The sequence below is a fragment of the Cupressus sempervirens genome, chromosome 7 (assembly GCF_028749045.1).
Source record: "Cupressus sempervirens isolate cs-2001-9-10 chromosome 7, ASM2874904v1, whole genome shotgun sequence".
In the NCBI taxonomy this organism is placed as follows: domain Eukaryota; kingdom Viridiplantae; phylum Streptophyta; class Pinopsida; order Cupressales; family Cupressaceae; genus Cupressus; species Cupressus sempervirens.
The window spans coordinates 584,083,990-584,109,958 of record NC_143124.1 but is presented as its reverse complement, the minus strand read 5'-3'; the positions used below and the strand labels follow the sequence as shown (position 1 = coordinate 584,109,958).

Genomic DNA, 25,969 nt, shown 5'->3' with positions numbered 1-25,969 from the left:
CCCATGTTTAAACCCAAAGCTTGCAATCCTATTTGCAAAACCTTCACCAAGTATTGTGCCTTATGAACCATTCATTAGAAAGCCCCTTAAGCTCATCAATTGATAAGTAGGAGATAATTTCCAGAGCAAATCAAATTGTGATATTGCTATCAAGATTTCACTCTGTGATTTTGAGTCACTCATTGACCCATGTTTAATGAGTAGTAATTCAGCATGAATCCATCTCTCATGAGAATAAATGGAACACTTAGAACTCAACGGCTCTAGGTGACGCTCACAGGGGTGAAGCATCAAGACTTCCCGCGAGGTCACCCATCCCAGTGCTACTCCAGCCTGCGCGCACTTTTACTATGGAATTTTCTCCATGGTTGAACTCAAAGCTTGCAACCCCATTTGCAAAACCTTCACCAAGTGTTGTACCTTATGAACCATTCATTAGAAAGCCCCTTAAGCTCGTCAATTGATAAGTAGGAGATAGGTTCCACGGCAAGTCAAAATTGTCATATTGCTATAAGATTAACTGTGGTTTTGAGTCAAACTCATTGACCCATATTTCATTAGTAGTGATTCAACATGAATCCATCTCATGAGAATAAATGGAACACTTGGCACTCATTGGATCTAGGTGATGCTCACCCGGTGATGAGTACCTGGCCCTTGATGTTCCTGTCCACATGGAACAGCAACTACTACTACTACTTTATGCCCCCCTCTTCCTATCGACGTGTAAGGGTTGGGCTGGACAGGCAATGCCCTTATCTGGCTCGCTAAGTCTGCTGGTACGTTGTGTAAGCAGAGTATTACTAACAAATAACAAACCCTTTCCTGTTCCTAATGACTGCAAACTGTGGAAAACTTTTGCATTTTGGACTGTCTGATCAATCTATGCACAAAACCAAAATATCAAATGTCTACGTCATGCATCTTCCAAAACATAAACAAGTCTTAAAACAATTTAAATATAACCTCTCGGATCAGAATTTGTAAGCCACATGTTACGTAAGATACTTAAATCTTCTTACACATGCAAAATATGTTTACAGAACAATACCTGGGTCACTTAATCTCTAATAACAGTCAACTTCATGGTTAGTCGCTTGCTCTCCACTAACTATTGTAAGGATTAAATCATACGAGCATTCATAAATTGTTGTTCATAACAAATACATAAACGCATTATTGTCAGAAATAGACGTGCACAATAAACAGTTTCTTCCAGAAACATTCTCATAAAAACAGTACGTGCAATTACAATACAAAATTGTGGAGAGCAAGACAGTCGTAAAAAGACATGCTTATTTGCAATTTAAAGCAGCTTAAAAGACAGTCGTAAGACAAATCAATATAAATACCTCTCAAATGAATGTGTTTGTCCACATGTTCAGTAAAAATATTCCAAATTTCTCACTCACCAAAACAAAACTTACAAGTTAAAGAACAATACACGGGTGTCACGTATTCTCCTAATAATAGACCATTTCATGGTAGAGGTCACCATTTCTACTAACAATACATAGAATTAATCATACAAGCGTTGATAAAGTGTTGTTCATAACCAGTAACGAACACGAAATATTGTCAAAACATTGTAGTCATACACAAGATACTGTACTAGCAATTTTTCAAAAAAATTGCCAACAATTAAAAAACACCTCTCAAATCAACGAAAAATATAAGAGGTGTTCTTTGAGATCAGTTAGCATAAAATATGGTCATATCGTTCACTAATATAATGATTCACTTCAAAATCCACACGTCAAAACAAGACCTTTATGTTAGAAAATTATATATATAGCTTGCTTGTTCTCTAATAATAATCTAATTCAATATCCACACATGCCAAAACAAAACCTGGAAGCTGAAGAACAATATAAAGGTTACATGTCTATTAGTCTGCTTCAAACTTCACAAGCCAAAACAAAACCCCTATGTTAACATGCCATTGTAACTTTCCCGTGTTGCTCTAGTTAAATATCTGGTACAGTAGCAAAAGCTCAATCCAATCTTGAAAAAGTAAACTATGAGGGGTTTTATTGCCTCAAGAAACAAGAGGTTCACTTATAGACAAAGCTGCAAGCTGATCAGCTGGGGTGGTTGCCTGAGCTTGTGCAACATTTCTCAGAACATCCATGGCTTCTGCAACCTTAGCCTTCAAGGCATCAGGAGATTCTAGCAAATGCAGAACCTCAGGCTGATCCATTTCCAGAAGCATTCCAGTAACTTTAGCTGCATGATCATGTTCCAACTGATCCACCAAAGGGTACAGACTCTCTCCAAGCATCTGCAAATGGCATCCATTAGTATTCAAAAAAAGTGCAATAAAATTATACAAATACAAAATACAGCAATAATAACGTTCTAACTCTCTAAAGACAGAAACCAAGGAGGTCTTTACCGTCCTCTGTTGCTCAGGACTTGCATTTGCAAGAGCTGAAGCCAAAGTACCAATGGGCATAGGATGTGCCATAGCTGACTCGGTACCACGTAAAGGAATACCACCCATGTCTAATGGAATAGGAAGCATCCCTCCAGCTGCTCCAGGCAAATGCATGTCATTTACATTCCTTCCAGGCAGATAACGATAAATGCGATTATTCCGAGGAAGCATCTGTTCAAGCAACCACAGGAGAAGAAAACTTATGACACATGTCAACTAGATAAAGGAAGATAGTTAAGAACCAAGATTGATGTACAACAATTAATTAATACAGATAAAGTGTGCTTTGCCTGTTGAGGTATAAGTGGCATCTGCTGCTGCTGCTGTTGTTGAATGGGTGCAGCTCCAGACCGCCTAACATTAGATCGCTGTCCTTGTTGTGGCTGAACCAGAGGAAGATAGAAATTTGGAATAGGTGCATTTCCTGGCCTAATACCAGGGACAAGCTGCTGCTGATAACCAAATCCACCAGCCTGCAACAAAATTGGCATCAAATCATAAACTACCAACGAAAACAATGCTGAATGAGGAACTTGCAAAAATTTGGAATGGTTTTCCAAGCATGACATGCTAAAAAGGGCAATTTGTTCTTATATAAGAACATAACAAATAAAAGCTGATGAATGTTGAGCTTTTCATTTCAGATTGGTCATCAAACAAAAGTTGGCACGTCCTTTGCTTCAAGATGAGCATAGAGCCATTTGCAAGGTATCAAAATTAACTTTGAATTGATTTGCACAGATTAACAGCATCAGCAGCAAATACATCAAAAAATATGAATATATATATATATCTTATTTACTTGAGGTGGCATGAGCGTGGGTGGCCCCTGTCCATAGAACATTGGTTGGCTTAGACCTGGACCTCCAGGAGGGTATATAGGAAGACGAGTTGGCATAGCTTGTGCCACACCAACCGGATTTCGCATTTGTGAGAATTGCGCCTGCATAAAACAATCAAGAGATCCCATATTACTAAATATTAGTATGTCATTTCCACTGACAGAATACTAATAATTCCAACAAACCAAATAGACATTGTGAATCAATAATTCCCAGAGTCATACTAGTTATAACAAAATTTTGAGTAAACAAATACATTCCAGTAATAAACACACAGTTCCATGGTATCCTTGATATATTTGTGATGCAAACTAGGAACCCAACAATTCCTAAATTTCTACCCAGACTTAACCATCTAACCTACTGACTATATTATTAATACCCTTCCACCCCCTATAACCTAATGACCATTCTTTCCTACTCTTATCAGAAATAGTTCCATCAAGATAGCTCAAGTCCATAATAAATGTCTTAATGATTGAGTTTCTATATATAGTTATCTTATTTAGACTACCTGACTTTGACTTTCAGTAAATTTGCTAAATTGTAAGATAAGCACAAGAATTGAATATGGATCCATCTTGCTGAATTGGTTTCAAAATAAACAGCATGGAATCAAATTTATTACCATAAAATATAGGTTACTCCTCAAAATAAGAATGAAAGTACTACCTGTAACCTTGCCCTTCTCTCTTCTTTGCGCTGAGCCAGGGCAACATAGAGTGGCTTGCTGACTACTATTTTCCCATTCATTTCTGCAAGCTACATACAGAAACTTACAATCTTAAGAGATATCAGAAGGCAAGTTTCAGGAGTTCAAAATATTTAATAAACATTTACATCTGCTCAAAACAAGCCATACTTACAGCTCGAGATGCTTCATCAGGAGTTGAGAATGCCACAAAACCGGAGCCCCTACTCTGCCCATGGGGATCTCTCATTACCTAAATAATTTCAAATATAAAATAAATTTGTGTCAGGAACTTAGGAGTGGCTATAGAAGAATACATCACATGATAAATTTAACTCTACAAAAAATATGCCGGAAAAAGTAAAAGTAAAATAGATAAATCAACATTTGTCTGAATTCATTCATTTAAAGCCATGTCATACCTTGCAAGAAGTGATGTCACCATACACAGAAAACAGTTCTCTCAACTTCTCATCATCAATGCTATCATCCAGATTCTTCAAATAAAGATTGACCCCTTGAAGTTTCTCAATCCTCTCTTTTAGCATCTGTTCATATTTCCCTTTCAACTCAGTCTCTCTCTCAGACTTCTTCTGTGCTTTGCCGACATACCACTCCTTGTCTTCAACTTTCTTACCATTGAGAAATTCAACAGCGTTTGCTGCATCATCTGCATTTTCAAAATTCACAAACCCAAAGCATCTTGACTTTCCTTCTGAATCCCTCATAACTACCACACTTGTAATTGATCCATACTCTCCAAAGCTTCTCCTCAAATCCTCATCAGTGGTTGATTCTGATAGGTTTTTGACAAAAACATTATTAAACTTAACTTTCCCATTTGCTTGCTCGCGTTCCTGCTTTCTCACAAATGGTCCAACAAATACTTGTTTGCCATTCAAAAGCATCCCATTCAGTTTATCTATGGCATTCTGTGCTGCATCGTCTTGTTCGAACTGCACAAATCCATATCCTTTAGATTGCCCTGATGCATCTGTTGCAATCTTGCAAGAAAGAATAGGTCCAAAATTTGAGAAAGTGTCATGCAGTGCCTTGTTGTCTATCGCTTTATCAAGGTTCTGCAGATAACAATGCCACATTGTTTTAAAAAGTCAGATAAGTGTGATTTCCTTAGAAATGGAACAGCTAACAGTTAAGTTAAACATATTTCACTTCATTTAACACAACTCATCAACATAACCAGGCTTAGGAAATAATGTTTGACTTATACAGGGCAAAACAAAGTATATAACAAAGTTTACTACCTTGATAAATATATTTGCCGCTCCACTCTTGCGTATGCTAGGATCACGATGTGAATACATTATTCGAATAGGCTTTCCATTGATAGGAGTAAAATTCAGTGCCTCTATGGCCTTGCCAGCTGCAGAAAACAGAATCAGCTTCATTTTATTGAAGTTTGACAACCTTGAAGGACAAGTTTGAAAACAGAAAGCCCAAACTCACTGGAAAAACAATCATGTATTACAAATTCAAACAGAACTACAGAACATTTGCATATAACAGGCCACCATTGTACTAAAGCCTAGCTAAGTGTAACTCCTGAAGCAATAAATTTACAATATGCTAAACTGCCAGATCAGTCCCATGGCCATAAAACTGTACACAGATTCTACAACCACAATGGACCCTCACATAAAACTGTATGATTGCAATCAATTTCCCCATGTTCCCTTTTAGAATGTGTTTTAAAAAAATGCTTATACTTCAAAGAAACAGAATAATTTAACAAAACCCAAAGAAACGCCATTAGTAACTATTGTTTGGTTCACTGCCCTTTTTGGGATGATAATAACCACCCCCAATTGCTCCTTCACAAATAATCAAAGCCTTTTAGTCCTTGGGGTATATTTTTCAACTTGACCATCTAAACAATCTTGGGCACATAGCTTCACACGGTACAAGCCCCCAAAACAAAATCGCCATTTCATTGCTCACTGCAAGAACCCATACCAAAAGAAGACCTGCAGCATTCATGTGGTTCATTAAACTGATTCTGTAAACCAGAGACTTTGTATGGCGCAATCATTATAGACGCTGCTGCCCGTGGGTAAGGTACTTGGCTTGCCATTCTTCTTAATCATATGTGATCTTTAGATCAGATTATAGCAGGTGGATCAGCTACAAAAACTATCACTTTTCATCAGATTGCAACTCATATTTAACTTGCCATTTGGATTCAAACCAAGCCAATTACCAGTGCTGAAGACACTTTGTTGTGTTAAGGAACATCCAGAGGAACAGAAAGAATAATGCAGTCTTCTATTATTTGAGACAAAAGTTACCAGTTGCATAAAATGTTTTTGTTATTGCCTGTCGGTTTCCATTCCTGCAGCTTCACCATGCAAGAGACAGCCATGCAACCACCACAGTGGTTAACATTTTGCCCCATCAACAAGCAGTTTTGTCATTTGTCTTCTGGGAATAAGGTAATAGTTGGAATCTGAGTTTCTTCTCTTTCTCCACATATATTTGGTGAAGAACTTGGTCTTTTAAAGGCATAGTGTATTACAAAATCCGCATGCGAACATGTTGCCAAATTTGGCACATGAATCAGTCTTCATGTATTGTAACGAAGAGTTTTTGTGGATTAGTGAGCAAAGTGTATGTGGATCCTCAGTTGTCAAGAGTAGTCAACTCATTTCCAGTACTTAAGATTCTCATGCGTAAGTGATTGAATTCTAGAGATTGGGGAGCTAAGGTAGCTCACTCTTGCTAGTCTTCACCCACTGAAGATTTTGCCAGACTCAATTTAAATATAAAATTCTTCGTCTTGTTTGCTTGCTTTCCCTGCTGTTCCTATAAACTAAGTTTATAATTGGAGTTTTTCATCTTGTACTAGGAAAATTGATAGTCTAGTGTGTGATGTTCATAGGTGTAATGTTAGAACTAATCTGAGTGGTCTAATGAAATAGTATCAAAGCAAAGTAAAAATTTCCTGTCGAACAGTTTGGAGTGAACAGAATTACAAATTTCCTGTAAAAGAGTTTGGGGTGAATAAAAGGTAGACAAACAGTGATTACATGTTATACCCGTGTCTACTGGTGCATAGAACACTCCATACTCATAGTCATGGTAAGAAATAATGGTAGAGATAAAGTTCCATATATTGAATTAAATTGCCCAAATTTCCTTCCAACGGGTGCATTGAAAAGGCTGCAAAGAAATGGAGTTGGAACAGCCCTATTGCTGTAGAGATAACTCTCTTCAGTTTGGTGTGAATATAAGTACAAATTTCCTGTAAAACTGTTTTGTGTGAATTAAATAGAAGTACAAATGTCATGTAAACCAGTTTGATGTGAATAAAGGTGGACAACCAGTGATTACATGTTATACCTGTGTTTATTGGTACCTAGAACAGTCCACAGACTTAGTAAAAACTAAGGATAGAAATAAAGTTCCATAGATTGAATTCAAATTGCCCTGTTTTCCTTCCAATGGGTACATTCAAAAGGCTGCAAAGAAATGGAGTTGGAACACTCTTGCTGTAGAAATAACTCTCCAGTTTTGCATGGGTTGGATGCACATCAGCAACTTTCCCTCACAAGGCTAGAAATTTCCAAACACTCTTATCTGATATGAAAGTTATGCCATCTCTTTAAAATTGTTTAAAAGTCCACCTACAATAAAGTAGGTAAATTTCAAAAAGTTATTTTAAAATCAGTTTTCCCGCACCATATGCTATGACCAATAAATGGCCATCAAATCGAACTTTCATCAACAAAGACCAGAATAAAATCTATAAGAAACCCTTAGGAGATTCCAAAAAAGGTCATTTATTGGCAAAACATGTAATTAACTCACAAGAGCTAATGAAATATAGTTAAGCAAACCAACTCAAGGGGCCCATTTTGATGGCCAAAACAAAGGATATCGGTGAGGTTCTGATACAACTATAACTATAATAAAATTTCTACATATTTTGATGTGCACCCAGCATGCATCCAGACGCATTGAGGTCAATCAGCAAGCTCACTTTAGAAAAAGGTAAACCAAAAATCATTTAAAAGTGTTTGTTTATTTTTTTCTTCAAAGACCTTGAACATCAACCTTTAGCTGAACTCAAAGGCATCCCATTCTGCTTATTGTTTTGCTCTCAACTCATCTTGTCTCCATTTTGGCTTCTTGAATGTCAGGTGTTTTTTTTTCAAACAACATTATTCATAGAGTGGCAAATAGCTTCCACAGGCTTCTAATGATTTTTTCCATGTTTGTTTCTTTATTTTTATTTTTATTTTAGATGCAACAATAGCTAGTAAGTCAAAGTTTGTGGGTGCGGAGGGAAACAAAAAATTCAAAATTGAAGAGGAATCTCCTTCATAGAGACATTCCACAACGATTTCACAAGTTGTAAATTGATGAAGGATCTCCTTTATGACTTCCAATCATTGTCAAGTTGTTTCTTATCATCAGCTTTCTTCCATTATTCATCCCTTCTTAACTGGTGGGAATATGGCGACATGGCACCATTGTTGCTATGACTTGCCAATGAGAATTCTTCGTGTGCTGACTAACTACGGTTCGTGATTATGTAGATTGTCATCATTTTATATTATGAATCATCATAAATGCTATGGGAGGATGGTTGGTGCTTGTAACGTAGCCGTCATTGCTTGGCATCTTCATCAACTGCAGTCTCTATGGTTAAGTGCAAGACCACAAATATTCTAGACATTCAGTGATATGTTTGTGCATTAATCTTGTTTTGCAGAGAATTTTGTATATTTGTTCAGACGCCTTTGTTTTTTTAGTATATTCAATCTGAATATGATCGATTGATATATATTTTGTAAAACCACTCAGTATTAGGAGTATCTGTAATATTGGGAATATTCATAACATTTGTCTATATTCTGTCATTTATAGCAAACAGCTCAATCTGTGAATAAAATAAATAAGGCTTCTTGATTGAAGTTTAAATTTCTTCAATCACAAGCGTGATATCTTTGTATTGGTTTTTAGAGCTTAATAAAGGGATCGTCATTTTTTGTGGGCTGGTTTTTTCACCCTCAAGAGGAGGGTTTTCCCAAGATAAGTTTCTTGTGTTCTCTATTCTGTGTTTGTTGAATTTCAGTTCATCTTATTTATGCATTCTGGTTCAAGATTTAACACTTATAATTCCAGAAAGAAATAACAATGAGTTTACCCTTTAATATAGCAGCAGACTCCAAACATCCCTTCTTGCCTACTACCTTCTATAGAAAACAAAGATGAAGTAGAAATTCTCACCTGTAAGAGAACACTGGACGACAAGGCCTTTATTATGAAATCAAGAGATATTGATGAACAAGAAAAATTGCATGTTGCATCTATGTGGATAATCTTCCATTCAACTTGGTGAAATCACCATATTGGCAGGCATGGTGTCAGCAATCAATAGTACACCTCCTAGTTTCACAACTCCTAGGCATGAAAGGTGTGTACTACCTTATTGCAAGGAGAGAAGAAATATGTAGAGGCCTCAATGAACCTAGTTTCACAACTCCTAGGCATGAAAGGTGTGTACTTCCTTATTGCAAGGAGAGAAGAAAATTGTAGAGGCCTCAATGAAACCAATTAGAGATTCTTGGGTTGAATCAGGTATTTCAATTGTTCCTGATGAAGGTGCAGTGTCCCCCAAAGAGGCAATGTTTTTGAGGCCAGTTGATTGTTAGGGGGAAGTCACAAATGGAAAGTTCATTTCCAGAATCCTCATTGAGTCCATCAAGATGGTGGATCATGAGAATGTGGTCCAAGTAATTACAGAGTATGCAAAAATTATAGGGTTGCAGGTGCTTTGGTTGAAGCAAGATATGAGCACATTTTTTGACACTCTGCACTGTACACTCCCTCAACTTGGTAATGCAAGCAATTGGCACCCAAATAGGGTGGGTGAAAGAAATACTCCAAGAGGGCAAGGATATCCAAATGTTTGTGATGAACCACCATATGTCACAAGCAATTTTCAAAACTTTCTTGAGAGTGAAAGTGTTGAAGGTAAATTTATTTTCATTTAGGCCCTGTGTTTACAGATATATTTCAAAACTTTCTTGAGAGTGAAAGTGTTGAAGGTAAATTTATTTTCATTTAGGCCCTGTGTTTACAGATATAAATAAATAAATAAAACAATGCATTATTTGCATATTTTGAAGTGGTATTACTTACTATAACATGATCCCATCTTGCAAAGAACTTGTTTGTGTCTCATACAATTGTTATGTGAGGACTCGTTGTACAAGAGGCATTAAGTCAAATGGTTATTAGCAACCAATAGGGTGTATAAAAACAGTCAAATTCAGAAAGGGTCTGAATGGTCAAGTCATTGATCTTGGGATTGATGGGCTTGTGTGGAATAAGAAAACATACTTCTTATACCATACATGACCAATCCAAAATGGATGCTATTACATGGTGGTACGTCCATGGTCAAGATCTAAGTCAGAGGACAAGACGACCATGCATTGCACCTCCTTGCAAATGCCCTCTCTATGAGGTAGTATATGGACAATGTATTTTCTATCCCAGGGTGGGACAATAGAAATCTGAAGTTGCTAATGGGTACAAGTTGGCCTTTCACCATACTCTTCCAAGATCCAAAATTGGAGGAAACTGTCAAGAAACATTTTGGATTGTTTGGCTTAGGAAGAAAACATACTTCTTATACCATACGTGACCAATCCAAAACAGGTGCTACTACATGGCGGTACCTCCATGGGTCAAGATCTAAGTCAGAGGATATGTCAAATTTTATCTATGAGATTCAAATTTCAGCGAGTTTTGCCCTTTCCGAACTTCATCCGAATTGCATCATATTTAATATAAAATTGTTAGCTAATATAATATTACTTTAATTTAAAATAATATTCAGTTATTTAGTTGAATTATTTATGGATGTTAAACTATTTTGACGATTTTGCTTAAATATTTCTAATATTTAAACATGCATAAATATATATAACTTCAATTCAATATGAAATTTTTACCCTTCTTTCAATCGAATTTTATGATCCACAAACTCGAATTGGAATTCAAGCCTTGTGACTTAGGTCAAGATTACATGTACCTCCAACCTCTTGCAATCAAGAACCTCTCACTAAATTTTGTTTTTTTGTTTTTTTTCACTTGTATTGTATAATGTGTGGGAGTTAGTAGATGCCATAAAATTCTTCATACCCCTGATATGCACAGTGCTTCTCTAAAAGATATTTTTCATTATGGATAGGGCATTTGCCCCTTGTTTAATTTTGTATATGATATGATTGCTCTCTTTCAGTAATGATTTTATATTCCTAATATTGGTTTCATCTATAGGTTTGAACTAGGCTTGAATGGTAGATTCTTTAGTCTTTGTCTCATGGCATCCGAATCATCTCACTCTTAATGTGCTTCATATTTGTCATCTTGTATGTGTCATCTTGACACAATGCAACCATATATGACTATGCTGGCAGGTTGTTTTCCCAGTTGTTTCTTTCAATTCTTTTTCTAGTCACTCGTTTCATATCGATGCCATTGATTATCTTCTTAAAAGCTTCAGATTTATTATCATTGATTCCTCTTTCATTATCCGTTACCTCTTATTAAACTATTGTTTCATTTGATGTTGTCGCGTTTATTTTTTGAGCTACCACATATAACCAGTAACTACCACCGCTTGACATTCCTCTTAATATTCGATGAAAGTCTCTTCATTTTGATTTAGTCTTTTGGAATGATAACATGATATTCTCATGATCTCACATGCAATTTTTTTAGTGCGTGTGAAGTCAATACTTGGCAAAGGTATTGTCTCTTGACGATTCTGTATAATGTTGGATGTGTAATAATTGCTTAAGTAACGTAATTGCGATCTGTGTGAGATCATTATATTCATTTTAAAGGCATTTATACTCATGTTAAAGGCATTCTGTGTTTACCATTTTTCAATGAGTGATTGTTAAGTGTTAACAATCTCTCCGAAAAATTTGTTCCAGGAATAAAGCTTGTGAGCTTTGTATTGGGTCCCTCTGATTACTCAATAAAGAAGATCTTTTGAGTGGATGAGCTTTTTTCCTCATGTGGTAGAGTTTTTCTCAAGAAATTTTTTTATATCATTTGTTAGTGTTTCTGATTATTGTTTTCTTATATTTTACTTTAAACACTAACTAGGTGTTACAAAATGGCTAGTAAAAATCTTGGCTCAAAATAAGAAATTTGTGAGTTTAAAAAATGCAAGAATTGAGGGATTATTTTGAGATCATGTAGTTAAAGAAGCCTTCGACGCGAATGTGCTAGTGTTCAATTTTTTCTCTCTGCTTGCACTAGAATCTTGTGATGGAAAAAGATTTCTGCTAGATTGCACAGAGATTTTAACAATTACGAGCTAATATTTTTATTAAATCTTTGAATATAGACGTTGAATTTTATGTGGTTATTATTAATTCATGTTATTTTATTGGGAACAGTGTAAGTTAGTATTGTTTTGCATATTTCTCTTCATGATAGTTTGATTCTATAAATTATTATAAATTTCTCTTAATTGCAAGATGGATCAAGAAGCAATGGTATGATGAGAGATTTCATGCCAAGTCATGCAAGCTGAAGAAATGAACAAACTTGACGACTCTGTTTACAATCATGGGACAACGTCGATGGCATATGACTTTATTTGAAGAGGAGACCCTTACAAATTGCATTTGCAATTAGGGGAAGAAAAAAGATTTAGATGGTTGTATGCGAGAGGATCAACAAGCTCATGTAGCACTGTGACTGCAAAATCTCCTTGTTTGGTCAAACTTGGAATCAGCTCTCTTATTTTGATAATCAAGGCAGTAGGAGAGTTGCCCTATTGAGAGGGAGTATTGTCATGGATATTTCTCTTCATGGTATGTTTATTCTATAAATTATTATTAATCTCTCTTGGTTGCAAAACGAATTGAGAATCAATGGGATGATCCGATATTTCATGCAAAGTCATGCAAGCTAAAGAAATAAACAAACTTGAGAACTCTGTTTACAATCATGGGACTGTGTTGATGGAATATAACCTTATTTGAAGAGGGAGCACCTATGCAGATTGAATTTGCAATCAAAGGATGAAAAATAATTTAGAGGGACATTGTGTGGCAAAGGATCGGCAAGCTCGTGTAGTGGTTGTCCCTGTTGAGAGGGAGTCTCATCTGAGAGGGACTCTTAGCATTCTGATGGTGTTTTTGTACTTTAATGCATTCTTCTCTATGAGAAAAGTTTGAAGTGCAAGCCTATGTCAATGAGCTACTTCTCAATGAGGAAGAAGTCCAAGGTGCAATACATTATTAATGAGTTCTTCCTTGTGAGGAAGAAGTTTGAGGTGCAATCTCATCTTAATGCATCCTTCCTTGAAAGAGAAATTTAAAAGCCCGTTTTCCACCATCTGGGAGTACTTATGATGGATCCACCCTCTAGAAGTACCCATGGTGGAAGACGTGTAAACTCCATGACTTACCTTTTTGTTCTTTCACCTTATAAAAGTAGCCATGGTGAATGTCATGCTGCGATGGCAATATTATTTTAAGAAAATTCGTGATGAGATTTTGTTGTTGACATTTTTTGGTTGTAGCTCCATTGTGCTTGTCAAGATGTGGTGGTGCAGTGGCACCTAGGTGGCTAATGAAGACCTAGGGTTCCCTTTGAGATTTTGGCTTGTAGTGATGCTAGCCACACCACTAGATAAACAATAGGACTAGTTTAGTCCTAAGGTGGGTCTGTGTAGGCTAAGTTGTTCAAAGTTGCTCAGAATTGCTCATTTGGCTATATAGAGCATTCTTTGGTGTTGGAGGCTTAGAAGGTCAAATAAGTGTTTGAAGGACCTTATTATATGTTATGTAACCATTGAAGGCCTTTGGCATGGTTTGACATCATTTAGAGCAAGTTTGAGGGCCAAATGCTCAAAGTTTTCTTGCAAAAGAGCAATTTTTTAGTTGGAGCCTTTTCACTGTCTGAAATAGTTAGGAGCGTGGGTGGCAAACCTATATGAGGCAATTCTCAACCTGTTCAAGGTGTTGGCGAAATTAGGCTTTGCATTGTACGAACTAAGCAGCAAGATATGAAAAGTAGTTTATGGTTTTTTAGTGTTCTTGGCATGTAGATGGATTAGTTCTTGAACTTTTTGTGTTGGAAGTGTTAGCCTAGTTAAATTTAAGATTCTGTAGATTGTTAGTTTGTCATTCTATCAAGTTTTGTATATCTGAAATAATTATTTTGGTTTCTAACAGTCTGCTGTCCTCAGACAAACTGTTTGCACAAATGGGGTCATAGGGCCATTTCCCATCGTATACTTTGTACGGCCTTTTGGGATTTGGAACATGACACCATGTACATTTTGTATAGTGGAGATGAGGCCCTGGAAATCTAAGGAGATGAATTTGAAGTGATGCCCTAGGCAAGTCACACCAACTTGGTTAGGGATCACAGAGTGTTGCAGAGTTGCTAGGAGTGGTTAAATGTGAGAATACTTCAACCTAAGCATGGGAAGAGTTGGAGGAAGGAGTGATGAAGCCCCAAGTCCAATGGGAGTCTTTGGAAAGGGTCCCATGGTGAGCAAAGGCTCTTTGTGGTGCAGACAGCCAATAAAACCCTTGATTTTAGGCTAAAATTCGTACCCATACAGTAAGGACAACTTGGAAACCCTCGACCCTCAAAATCTCTAAGATTTCTAAAAAGGGTATCTGGAATAGATATTTGTTTTGACCAATGTTTAGGAGTTTTGCAAGATATCTTGATTTTAGTGCATTTGGAGGGCTAATTATTGTAGCCTTTTTACAAGCACTTAGGTGCAATTTTGCTTAAAGGTTGGGACTCAATTAGTGTGTCAATCTTGATTTTGGTTGTAGTTCTTGAGGAAAGTTTGAAGAGTTCCTAGAAGTCCAATCATCCCTTTGGGAGTCATTTGTAGGCTTGGGGTTACTGATGTGGTTGGAGATTGGTGAGCAAAAGTGTTCTACCTAATTGATGTAAACCAATTGAATGGATGGGATCTATAAACTAGAGTCCTAAGGAGCCTAGGGTGGATAGAAGCCCTAGTTGGTCAAGTGTATGACCTAAGGAGACCCTGAGAGAGCTTGAGGAAGAAGCAAGATTGGTATTCACATCATGTGGCACACTATGACATATTGAAGATGTCTCTCTTGCTAAGATGGAGTGTTGAAGTTAATAGCTACAATAGACATCTCTGTACATTTGATGATATAGAGGAAGCTTCTCTGAAAGATATATGTCATTATGGACATTTGCTCCTTGTTTACTTTTGTATCTGATTTGATAGCTCTCTTCTAGGGGTAATATTATATCCCTAATAGTGATTTCATCTAAGTTTGAACAGTTCTCAAACCATGTTCTCTAGCCTCTGTCTCTTTGAAACTGAATTATCTCACTCTTAAAGTGCTCCTTTCGTGGCATGTCGGGTGTCGTCTTGACACAGAGTAATCGTATATGACTATGCTGGCAAGTTGTTTTGTCACCAATTTGTTTCATTTCGTCAATTTTCTTCTTAAAGGCATCGATTTTATTATCATCGGTTCCTATTTAATCATCAACAGACCTCATATTGAAGGATCAATTCATTTGAGTGTATGACCAATAATTGTCGTCACTTGACATTCTACAACAATCTCTTGGTATTCAATGAGAGTCTCTTCATTTCAATTAAATCTTTATAGAGTGATGATGTGATATTATCATGATCTCACGACACTGCAATTTTTCTAAGCGTGTGCATAAAAAGAATTAAATTTGAAGATAAAAGTTATAAGAATAATTTTAGAACGTGATAGTATTTATTTTATTTAATAATAATATATTTAGAGTTCATATTTCAGTAAATGCTAAATATTATTATTATTTAAGTTACTAAATATTTTACCAATTAAACGTTTCAAAATTAAATTAAAAAGTGAAAAAAATATTAATTTATTGAAAGTTTTAAGATTGCATAATGTGTGCATGAGATTACAATTTAATAAGTTAATTAAAAAGAGAAGTCAAGTGAAAATTAAATAAAGTTATTTAATAATTCAATAAATATGTATGGAAAAGATAAAGAAAAGATAATAAGAGTTAAAGTCTGGTGAACAAGGGGTCCTCTCGAGTGAATACACAATTAGTGCCCCAATTTTAGGATAGAACCCCTTGTCACCAATTGAGGGTTCATTTTCGAAGGACCGCGAATTTTAGAAGGGAAAAGAATTACGGAAGAGAGAAAGTTTTGAGAGGAGAAATTTCTCTCACAATCTTTTTGGGCGTAGCAATTAGCATCAGAGTCCAAGTAGATTTTTGTGATTATTGGCATAGTTTATTACGCTCTTTCTTTCCCTCTCTTCATCGTGACTGTTGAATGGTTATCTATATAATTCTCGTGATCAATGTTTAAGTATTGTGAATTTTCTAGTATGTTAAATCTTTGTACACGAGAAGGTTAAAAGATCAATATATTCCTTCTTCAATAGATTTAAAAGTGGATATCGAATGAGGAAGGGTTTGTATTGAATTCAAAAAATTCTATTGAGAATTCGACCCGCTAGTTGTATTTTCTCTATCAAATTTATGGTGGAACTATTATTTTAAAAATATATATATTCAAATTAATTAAAAAGGGTTTTGTTTGTTTTTAAACTATTCTAAAAAAAAAATTATCAAACAAAATTTATTATTAAAACGAAATTTTTTTTAAAAATATATATTATATAATATGGAAGGGGCGAGGGAAACCCCACACCCCCCCTCTAAGTATGCTGGCAACCAACTATTGTCACACGTACTGCAACAGCAATCGCAAGCCCTACAACAACAGGAGGTCGCATGGCTTTAATGGTCGCATGGCTATTTTAAAGGGTCGGCGGGCCTTACCAAAAACGCATGAGTTTTATTTCTATTTTATTTTATTATTAAAAATTATTTTTATTAAAATTTATAATATTAGTTTTTTAAAATTACTAATTATTATTAATTTTATTAGTAAGTGTTATTAATATTTATTAATTTAATAAATAATTAAATAATTTTAATAAGGTTCTTTTTATATATAATTATTAATTAATTTAGCCAAATTTAATTTAATTAAGATCAATTAATAATTGAAGTTGTTAAAAAATTATTTAATTATTATAATACTGATTTTAATAAAATTGTAGCTCTCTTTTATTTGAAATCAAGAATTATTTTAATGATTTAAATAAATAAATAATTATCCTCAGAGTATTTTAGAAAATTGATTTAAAATATTATGGGGGGTAATTCTATATTTTATTCAAACAAATGAATGGGTTGACATACTTGAGACATACTTTGAAACGAAATCTGAAACCTTACATTTAACTCGACAATATGTTTTCAAAATCAAACCAATCTATAAGACTACTCTGTTTTATGTGTGTTGTTTGTGTTTTGGGTTTGGGTTGACTAGAGTGTTGACCAATTTTAGAGCATCTTACAAAGGCTTGGGAGTTATGTGATTGTGACGTTATGATGATTTGACTTCAATCTTTTATACTCAACCATGGTAATGTGTCTGGTATGCTCTATGATGTGTTGATATATTGATTGTTATTGCTTTCCAGTGTTCGTGTGTGAAGCTGAGGTGAACGTTATGTCCTTCTTCGGTCAGTTGTATTTGGATTGCTTTCTAGTTGCTTTATAGGACTGAAGTGTTTGGTATGATTTGTTATTGGTGATGTCATATTATGACATATTTGACTTAACCATTTTGAATCATCGATCAGTATTTCTTGGGATGCTTTCCAATTACTCGTAGAGAAATGATGTGTTATTGTGAATTATCTTTTGATGCTTTCCAATCACTTGTATAAGACTGAGGTAATTTTATATGATTCTTTGAATTATATTTTTATGAGCCTAGGGTAGGTTATCTATATGTAATGTCGAGAAGTGGCTTGCAATGGAGGTCAGGGCCCTAAGCGGCTGTCAAGGTAACCCATTATAATTTGTTTAATAACTGAAAACACTACACTAAATGAGAGTAAAATGAACCTAATAAAAGTCTTTGTATGTTCTCGCCTATGCTTCAAGTGCTAGTACAGACTAGGATGGGAGTGGAGAGAACGCTTGGTTGCGACCTTACATCATTAGTATGCCTTGTCGGTACGAGAGGATACTAGGGGGTCGGGCATCCTGTGAGACTGCTAGGGTAACTCTAGCGTTGATTCTTACAATCACACTTGCCCGCTTACATAGTAGGTTTTCTACGTGTCTTTGTGTGCCTCTAAGTTTAGATGCCGATTTATCTTGGAACCTTTGAGTTAGATTACTTTTAGGATCTCCTGGACTTAGAGAGTACTTTTGATATTTGGATTGTTATCCTATTTGGGACTTGAGAATATCTCCTTAGCACGGTGCGAGTGGGCATTTTTGGGTTACCACAAGTCGGGTGGTAGTGCTTTTTACTCTTACCATTGAGATTCGTTTGTAGATACCATGGCTAGAGTTTTCTTGTCTGTATTTCATTTCATTCTACCTTTGTATCATTATGATGGATGGTTATATCTTATGACGGATGTTTATATCTTATGATGGATGTTTATATCTTTTATGATGGATGGTTTCATTTATGGTATTGTACTTTGTATCATGGCTCCGAGAAGGATGATGTAATTCTATTTTTTATATATGTATATTCTTTTAGCCTTTCATACCCTGTGACATGTATAATGGATGATTGGGCATTCCAAATTTTATTGCCAAGTGGCATTCGGAACAAATGCATATTATTTAAATGGATATTGGACTTTTACTTATTCTTTCATATGGATGTAGTGTTTATTAGATTAGTATTACTTAAATTTAAATGTGATTCAACGTCTTGGGATCCTTAAGGAATGTAATCTGTGATGTTTGCTTATTTATGATTGTATGTTATTGCTTCCGCTACTTTGTGTTTGACGTGCATGTTATTTTTTCTTGTTGAAAAAAAAATTGCTTGCCAAACTTAGTAAAACTTTAGGTTAATTCTTTTGGATTCCTTAGCGAAGCGTTACACAAAAGTCATTTTAGCTTGAAACTTTCATCATGATCATGCAAGCTCTCCATCATTACCTGTTTTATCTTCATTAAGATCGTCTGCTTCCCTTCTTCTATTGGTTCCAAGAGATCTTAAGCCCCAAAAGAAGCACCCCCACAACCGCCACCCCCCTCCCCCCACTTACCTCTATTGCATACTCAAATTCCTCATTTGTCTCCTCTTGGCCCTCTTCTACCTCTCCTAACCTTCAATAGAATCAACCCAATTTAATTTAATTCAATACAATGCCAAAAAATTCCTAAAATTGAAGTGTGCAAGGAGGCTTTGATAAATTCCTCTCCCTATGTGTAATCAAAGCTTAGCCAAGCAATAAATCTTCAATAAATTCAAATTATTTCTCCTGCGAGATAAAAAAAGATTGGGCCCACATCTCCAATTCAAATAAGACAAGTATGGCTTAACAAAAATAAAACAAAATTTCAAGCAATTAATTTACCATGTCTTGAATATACGGAATTTATGGAATATTTAATCCTGAAAAGAAAAAACCCACAAAATTTAGACTTATTATTCCGTACACAGGTGTCCAGAAATGCTCGAAATGTTACATCCTGCTGCTCTTGGAACTGTTTTCCCAAGGCTTGCATTTCATTCTCTTCTGCTGTTGCCTGTGATTTATGGGAGTTATAAGTTTTAAAAAATTAAACAATTGAGGGAAATATATACATTTTAGATACCCCACAATTACGTTTCTGACCACAGCAGTAAAACTACAAAACTTGCTAAGAGCTGATTTAAGCTCACAAGAAAGTCTCATTACAGTTTCTTTGTTATTCACCATTCAGATCTTCTTAAACATTCCAAATGTTCAGGTTGAAGAATTTGCATATTCTGCTCCAAAAAATAGCTTTCCTCCTCTTCCTGAAAATTCCCTTGTGGCTGAAGCTTTTTTTTTATGATTAGTGTGTCTGTTGCTGTGTGGACAAAAGCACTTTAAATCCCCCTAAATTGCTTTACAATGTTCAGTTTCAATATTTCTTTCCCAAATTCATCCACTCTCCCAGCTGTTGACAACTGAAAATCACTATGTTTGTGCCATTTTTTGAATTTTAAGGTGAGTTGTTCATATTTCATTTGCCTGCTGTCCCCATTTTGTTGAATGGGAGGGGGTACGTCCTGCTTTGTCCATCCTTCACCGAGGGTGTATGGGTTTTGGATTAGAATGTTCGGCCTGAGGGGCTCTTACTAAAAGCTTGCTTCCATCCTTCACCCCCATGTACGATAGTTGATGCCGGCTATCCCTAGATAAGTGTATACCAGGGGGGAATGAATTCTTGTTTCCAAATCATAGCTCTCACTTTGTTTCACAATATTATCATCCTGCCCCCATAATAACTAACCAGAGTGAATTGGAAAGTAGTAGATGTCGAGATGCTAAATAGTTCTAATTAACATCAATAATAAGATCCTCCTATATTGTGTCCATACATTTTCTTTCCAACATTTCATCCACTCTCTCAACCACCCCCAACTGGAAGTCACTATTTTTGAGCCAATTATTTTTCGTTTTTGGGCAACTGCACGTTTCAGCTCTTGGTTTGCCTGAAGTCCCTTGGTTCCTTGTATGTCTTCCAACTCTCAATCTATAGATCTTGCTTTGTTTCACGTTCTCATTATTCCATCTCCACAATCAGCACCCATAGTGCCTTGGAATGTTGGAGATGCAAAAGAGTGCTAATTAATATTCTCCAGAGTTATCTCACCAAAATCTCATTTGGCGAGCAAAATCATTTTTCAAGCTGATACACACTCAAAAACTATGAGATTTAGTTGGGCAGTAACATCAGAGTAGGGCAATAAAAGTAATCATCTACTGATAAAACCTTATCTCAACTAGATCTACTATGGAGTATATAGCAAACATAATATCTGCTAAATGCAATGTGTAACTTATCATTACAAAAAAATAGGAATTGACCACACCAATAAAACATTGGATGCTAAGTCAAGGAGCGAAGAGGAGAGTTCATCATGTGCAAAGAGAAGTGACTTTATCCTGTGCAAAGAGAAGTGACTTTATCATGTGCAGAGTGTTGAACAAAGCTAACAGATATACCAGACAAAAAAAGCCAAGACCAAGACTGTTCATCATTTCATCAATCAAGATAAATAATTAGATTTAATTAAGTATTTAACCTCTGAAATCCCCTTACATTCATAACCATTATTTTAAAGTAGTACAACGTGCTGAGACCACTTCAGACCTATTCATTCACATCTCTTCACACATTGCTAAACCAAACTTGCACTTTTACATTATCTTACCAAGTAACACCTTAAAAGTAAATCTATCTGTGCTGATTTATTCCGTGGGAAGAAACCTATCTATGCCAGGGAATAACATTTCTTCCCTAAACTTTAAATTTATAGACATGGTGGTAGTTTGTGTTGAAAAGGAAGCGACTATGAAATGGAACGAGTTAAAAAAAATATATAGTCCCGATGGTTCTTCAATGTAGTGGATTTCCATTTTGATGACAATCAACACACTTAAAGTTCAGGGATAAGTTATCCCTAGTCAAGCTAAATCTAAAGGAAAAAAGGATCAAAACTAAATGATCCATTATGCATCATACTAGAATAGCATGACTTCGGAATAGAATACTGAGTTACATAGGCTGCCAAACGAAAAAAGCTAGATTTTAGAGCCCTATTCTGTGTAAAAATGAATATCTCAGAGAACATTACGTAAACATCCTAGATCAATTGTTTGAGTAGAAGAGCCAATCGGAGCTCAGAATGTAAACTGTATTGAAGACTAAATGTGATATTAGGTAAGAGAATTTCATTAACAACAATGCAAGATAGGTCTGATCATGTAGCCCTTCTCAAATTAGGCTCGCTGGCAAAAATGAAGTTCGTGTCCTGAGGGATTAGGGCCTGAGCAAAGAACATGATAATGCAAGCGGTGCCCAGGAACTCGAACCCAGATTGCGCTCCAATAGGCCATGGGAAGGACAACTCCACCATACTTCCATCAAAAGAATAGTAAAGGAAAACTCAAAAGAGAGAAACAAAGCCTTTCTGATTAAGAGCATGATAAACACTTAAAATACAGAGAAAAGCGAGAGCATACATACCATTTTCGGCAGAGCCGTAATTAACATAGGCGTAACCGAGAGAAGTCTTGGTAGTGACATCCCTGCAAACACGAACAGAGGTAACGGGAGCAATCTGCTGAAAGAGCTCGTAAAGCTGACCGTCCGTAACGTTTGGCTCCAGATCCCCCACGTACAGCGAAGAATTATTGCCCGCCTGCTGCTGCGTTGCACCTAGGGCTTGGGGTTGGATTTGAACCTGTGCCATTCCTCCTCTAAATCCGACCTTTTTTTAAATATGTTTTTTTTTCTCTTCTTCAAAAATAATAGCAGAGCCGCCGTCAAAGTCTTTAAAAATACACTCTTAAAAGTTATCCAAGGGACGATGCCGCGAAGAACTCAAGGAGAGGATGGGAAAAGGAAGGGAATGGGAATTGTTTTGAATTTTTTGATATATTTTTGAATTTTTTTGGTTTTTCAAAGCAGTATGGGCCGAAGCTCCACCATTAACAGAGACGGAGAAAGATAAAAATGGTTGCCAAGGCCAAGGGAGGGCAGCTACGGACTGCTCCGCAAACGCTTTCCTCGCCCCCACTGCTCTTTTTAACCCCTCAATTAGGTCAAACTATTTTATTATACCTATTTTTACGTTTTTTTTTCTAGTTTTCTGCTTTCCTACTAATGGATAAGAATGGCCAAATAAGTCGGCGGATGATGGTCTCCTCTTTTCATTCTCAACAACGATGATGATTTAGGGTTTAGTTGATTTATTGGGATGAGAGCACTAGCACTAGCACTAGCACTAGAACTAGCATTTACATTTTCGTTATATTGGAGGATACAAACTGGACATATTCAAATATAATGATGAAAATAATTTATATTAGCTATTGCATCTTTAGTGTAAGGTAAATTGGGTACTCCGCAGATCATGTAAGGTAAACTAAGTAGTTGTTCTTTTGTCCATCTCTCTCCCTATTTCCTTTATATCTCGATTTATCTTATAACTTGTAGAAAAGAATACAATAAGATGATATTTGAGGATAAAATTATACACACACTCTCTCTCTTTCTCTCTCCCTTCCAATCTATCTCCATCTTCATTTATCCCTCTACCTCATCATCTATCTATTTCTCTCCCTCTTCCCCTTTATCTTTCTCTCTCCCAATCTATTTCCAAAAATCTCTCCCACGTTCTCTCTTTAGAGTAGAAACATTATTTTTATATGATTATTTTGGGATCATAACTTCCATGTTCTCTCTAGAGATTGACAATGGTAAAATATTGTGGGACGTCTCATGTTACTAGTAGTACGAGAGCAAGTATTACTAGTAGTACGAAAGCAAGTGTGGTGCACTTATAAAATTATATTTTTTATTAGATATTATCTTGAATTGGTGTAGATAAGATATTAATGGCTTCATAACTTATCAACCATTCATTTCTCTACAAAACTTCACAGAGTAACCAAACTTGCATCTAAGAATGCCTATTTAGTTTCTCGCATATCACAAAATGTATAAAATTTATATATGCTTAAAGGAAAGTAGATTGATAAATTTATAAAACTGAAATCATCTCAATATGTCACAATAGGCATTGCTATGTTCTTATTCAAATGGCATAGAACTTAACCATCCACAAATCAAAAGCTTAGTCAATCTAAAGAGCATCAATTGACATAAACAATATTGATCAAGGATGCACATTCATTATTATATTAAAAGTACATTTCCTTGTGATACTTTGCATATATCACACCTTCACATGGTCCTCCTTCCTTACCTTGGTAGCCACACGTGGACAATCGCAAAACCCCTCTTATGCCTACAAGGACTGAGTAGGTGTCTTTTCTTTCCTAATTTACCATTTGAGTAAAATCCTATATCATACATGTATATTGTGAAGTTCTGTTCTAGAATAGTGATCGTCTAAGGTGAGTAACATGCAGAATTGAGATTGAATTATGTATATCATCTCCCCAAAATATCACTAATAGATAACTCCTTTGATTATCTCCTCCTCATCAAATACAAATCTCCATTGAAATTTGTATTACATAAATAATAACATGTGCTCAATGTTTACTATTTCGTCATACTACACACATGTATACAATGAATAGAAAGAAGGAAAAGAATACCCTCTTGACCTTATATATCACACCTTCACACACACAAAGTATATATGTATCCATTCATGATAGACAATTTATTGAACCATGGTAAGGAAATGATGACTTTTTTTATACTTCTAAATAAATATTTAAAAAAATAAAAATAAACTATTAATATATAAGCACTCGTTTCATAAAACATCCATGATTTTGTTAAATTGGTTACAAAATGTTATTACGAATGTAAATGTTGAACAACTCTTTTTCTCTCACACACACTCACTCGCTCCCTCGTGATTAACTCAATAACTTATTCATCTTTTACATTTTAAAGTTTATTTCCACATGTTTAACTTGTTATAATAAGTAGAAGTTTATACAAGGGAAAACTGTTGTTGATCTTGATTATAGAATATTCAAATATATAGTGATTTCACCACATAAACATATTTGTATAAAATTAGTATATTTGATCATAAATACACTTTCACATATTAAATTTAAAGTATATTCAAAATGTTTATTAAATTTGATATTTTTTAATTTCACAATCTTGTATTTTATCTATTTATATTACTTAATAATCAAAGATAATTATACTTATTTATGAATTATATAATTAAAAGTACAAAATTCATTTTTTCCTTAAACATATTTGTAATCTGCAATGTTTATTGATAACTATATGTGAAAGTTTTATTCTTCTTTAAAACTTATAGAAAGAGTACTTTTAAAAAGAGAATAAGCTATACCATAAGGATTTAAATATGTGACACACAAGGTCATCTTCATCATATCTTAGATTTGTTTCAACCCCATATTATATTAAAATTAAAATTAGATACTCTTATTAATAAGGTGATTCTAACTTTGAAAACAATAAATATGTAGGTTTTCAAAGAGGAATAGGGGAGAGGACTTGTGAGATAGCACCTTAGCTTTGTATAAGACAATCTCCTCATCTCATCGAACTCTATAATGTTTCAACTATAACAATCTCTCAGTGATAAATCAAAAGAAACTTCTTTGTTCATTTGTCATTAATTTTGAGGGAATCCATTTCCCCGTATTTGTGAGCAATTTGGGTCTGATTTGGCTAGGTAGTTTGGGCTTCAATGCCAAGGAAAATGGGTGGATTTGCATAGATGACAACCTTATTTCCTTACCACTTTTCATCCAGAATGAACCCTTGCAGTAATGCAAAGGTAAGAAAGATATAAACAGGCATTTAAACTAGTCCAGGAATTTGTTGGTATGTTGGATTGAATTTTATTTTCAGGGAAGATGAAGAGGCAAGAATAATACAACGATAATTTGATGGAGGGGGATGGGAGTGGGAATAGTAAGGAATGGGGGTGTAGAGAAAAGGCAAAGGTAGATGGAAGAATCTCAGAAAGGCAGACTAAATTTTTAATGGCTCAAGAAAAGCAAGGGAGGTGTTAAGATGGAAATTTAGGCAAATTTTGGAATGGCCCTGCAAAAAAGTTCTATTTTCCTGGGGAAATTACCTAAGCAGGGGAGAAAGGTAAAATTTTCTCCCACGTGAAAAAATGCATCTATCATTACCCATCATTTCCTCAGACCCCATCATCAAAGCCCTTTCCTTTCAGCCCTTTGGCTACTCTAACACCCTCAAAGTATGGCCCTGCACTTTGCTTTTCATGGCATCCCTCTATTGGTTCAATATGACCACTTCACTGTACCTAGTGACCTTCACCTTCCTAGCACTTCTAATGTCATGGTGCTTATTGTGATGCAACAGTAGTAGCCTCCATGGAACAACTCTTGCTACCAT

The 25,969-nt window shown here is 35.4% G+C and overlaps 1 protein-coding gene across 1 annotated transcript; it reads right to left on the bottom strand.

The window, feature by feature from the left end:
* Window positions 1–1,769: 1,769 nt before the first annotated feature.
* Window positions 1,770–22,631, bottom strand: LOC149548115 (polyadenylate-binding protein 2-like). Its single transcript, XM_089792136.1, has 9 exons — window positions 22,100–22,631; window positions 5,236–5,354; window positions 4,393–5,049; window positions 4,146–4,223; window positions 3,952–4,041; window positions 3,240–3,380; window positions 2,728–2,910; window positions 2,396–2,608; window positions 1,770–2,281 (listed from the first exon to the last, which is right to left on the bottom strand). Exons 1-9 carry the CDS (start codon window positions 22,323–22,325, stop codon window positions 2,039–2,041), a joined length of 1,950 nt encoding a protein of 649 aa, XP_089648262.1. The 5' UTR covers window positions 22,326–22,631; the 3' UTR covers window positions 1,770–2,038.
* Between the last annotated feature and the right edge of the window lie 3,338 nt (window positions 22,632–25,969).

What these genes read in the sequence shown, in the direction of transcription:
- LOC149548115 (XM_089792136.1), bottom strand. Translation starts at nt 22,325, where the DNA reads ATGGCACAGGTTCAAATCCAACCCCAAGCCCTAGGTGCAACGCAGCAG. An exon ending in GTGACATCACTTCTTGCAAG is followed by an intron (nt 4,224 to 4,392) that starts GTATGACATGGC and finishes GAAATTATTTAG; the next exon opens with GTAATGAGAGATCCCCATGG. An exon ending in CTGATGAAGCATCTCGAGCT is followed by an intron (nt 4,042 to 4,145) that starts GTAAGTATGGCT and finishes TTCTGTATGTAG; the next exon opens with CTTGCAGAAATGAATGGGAA.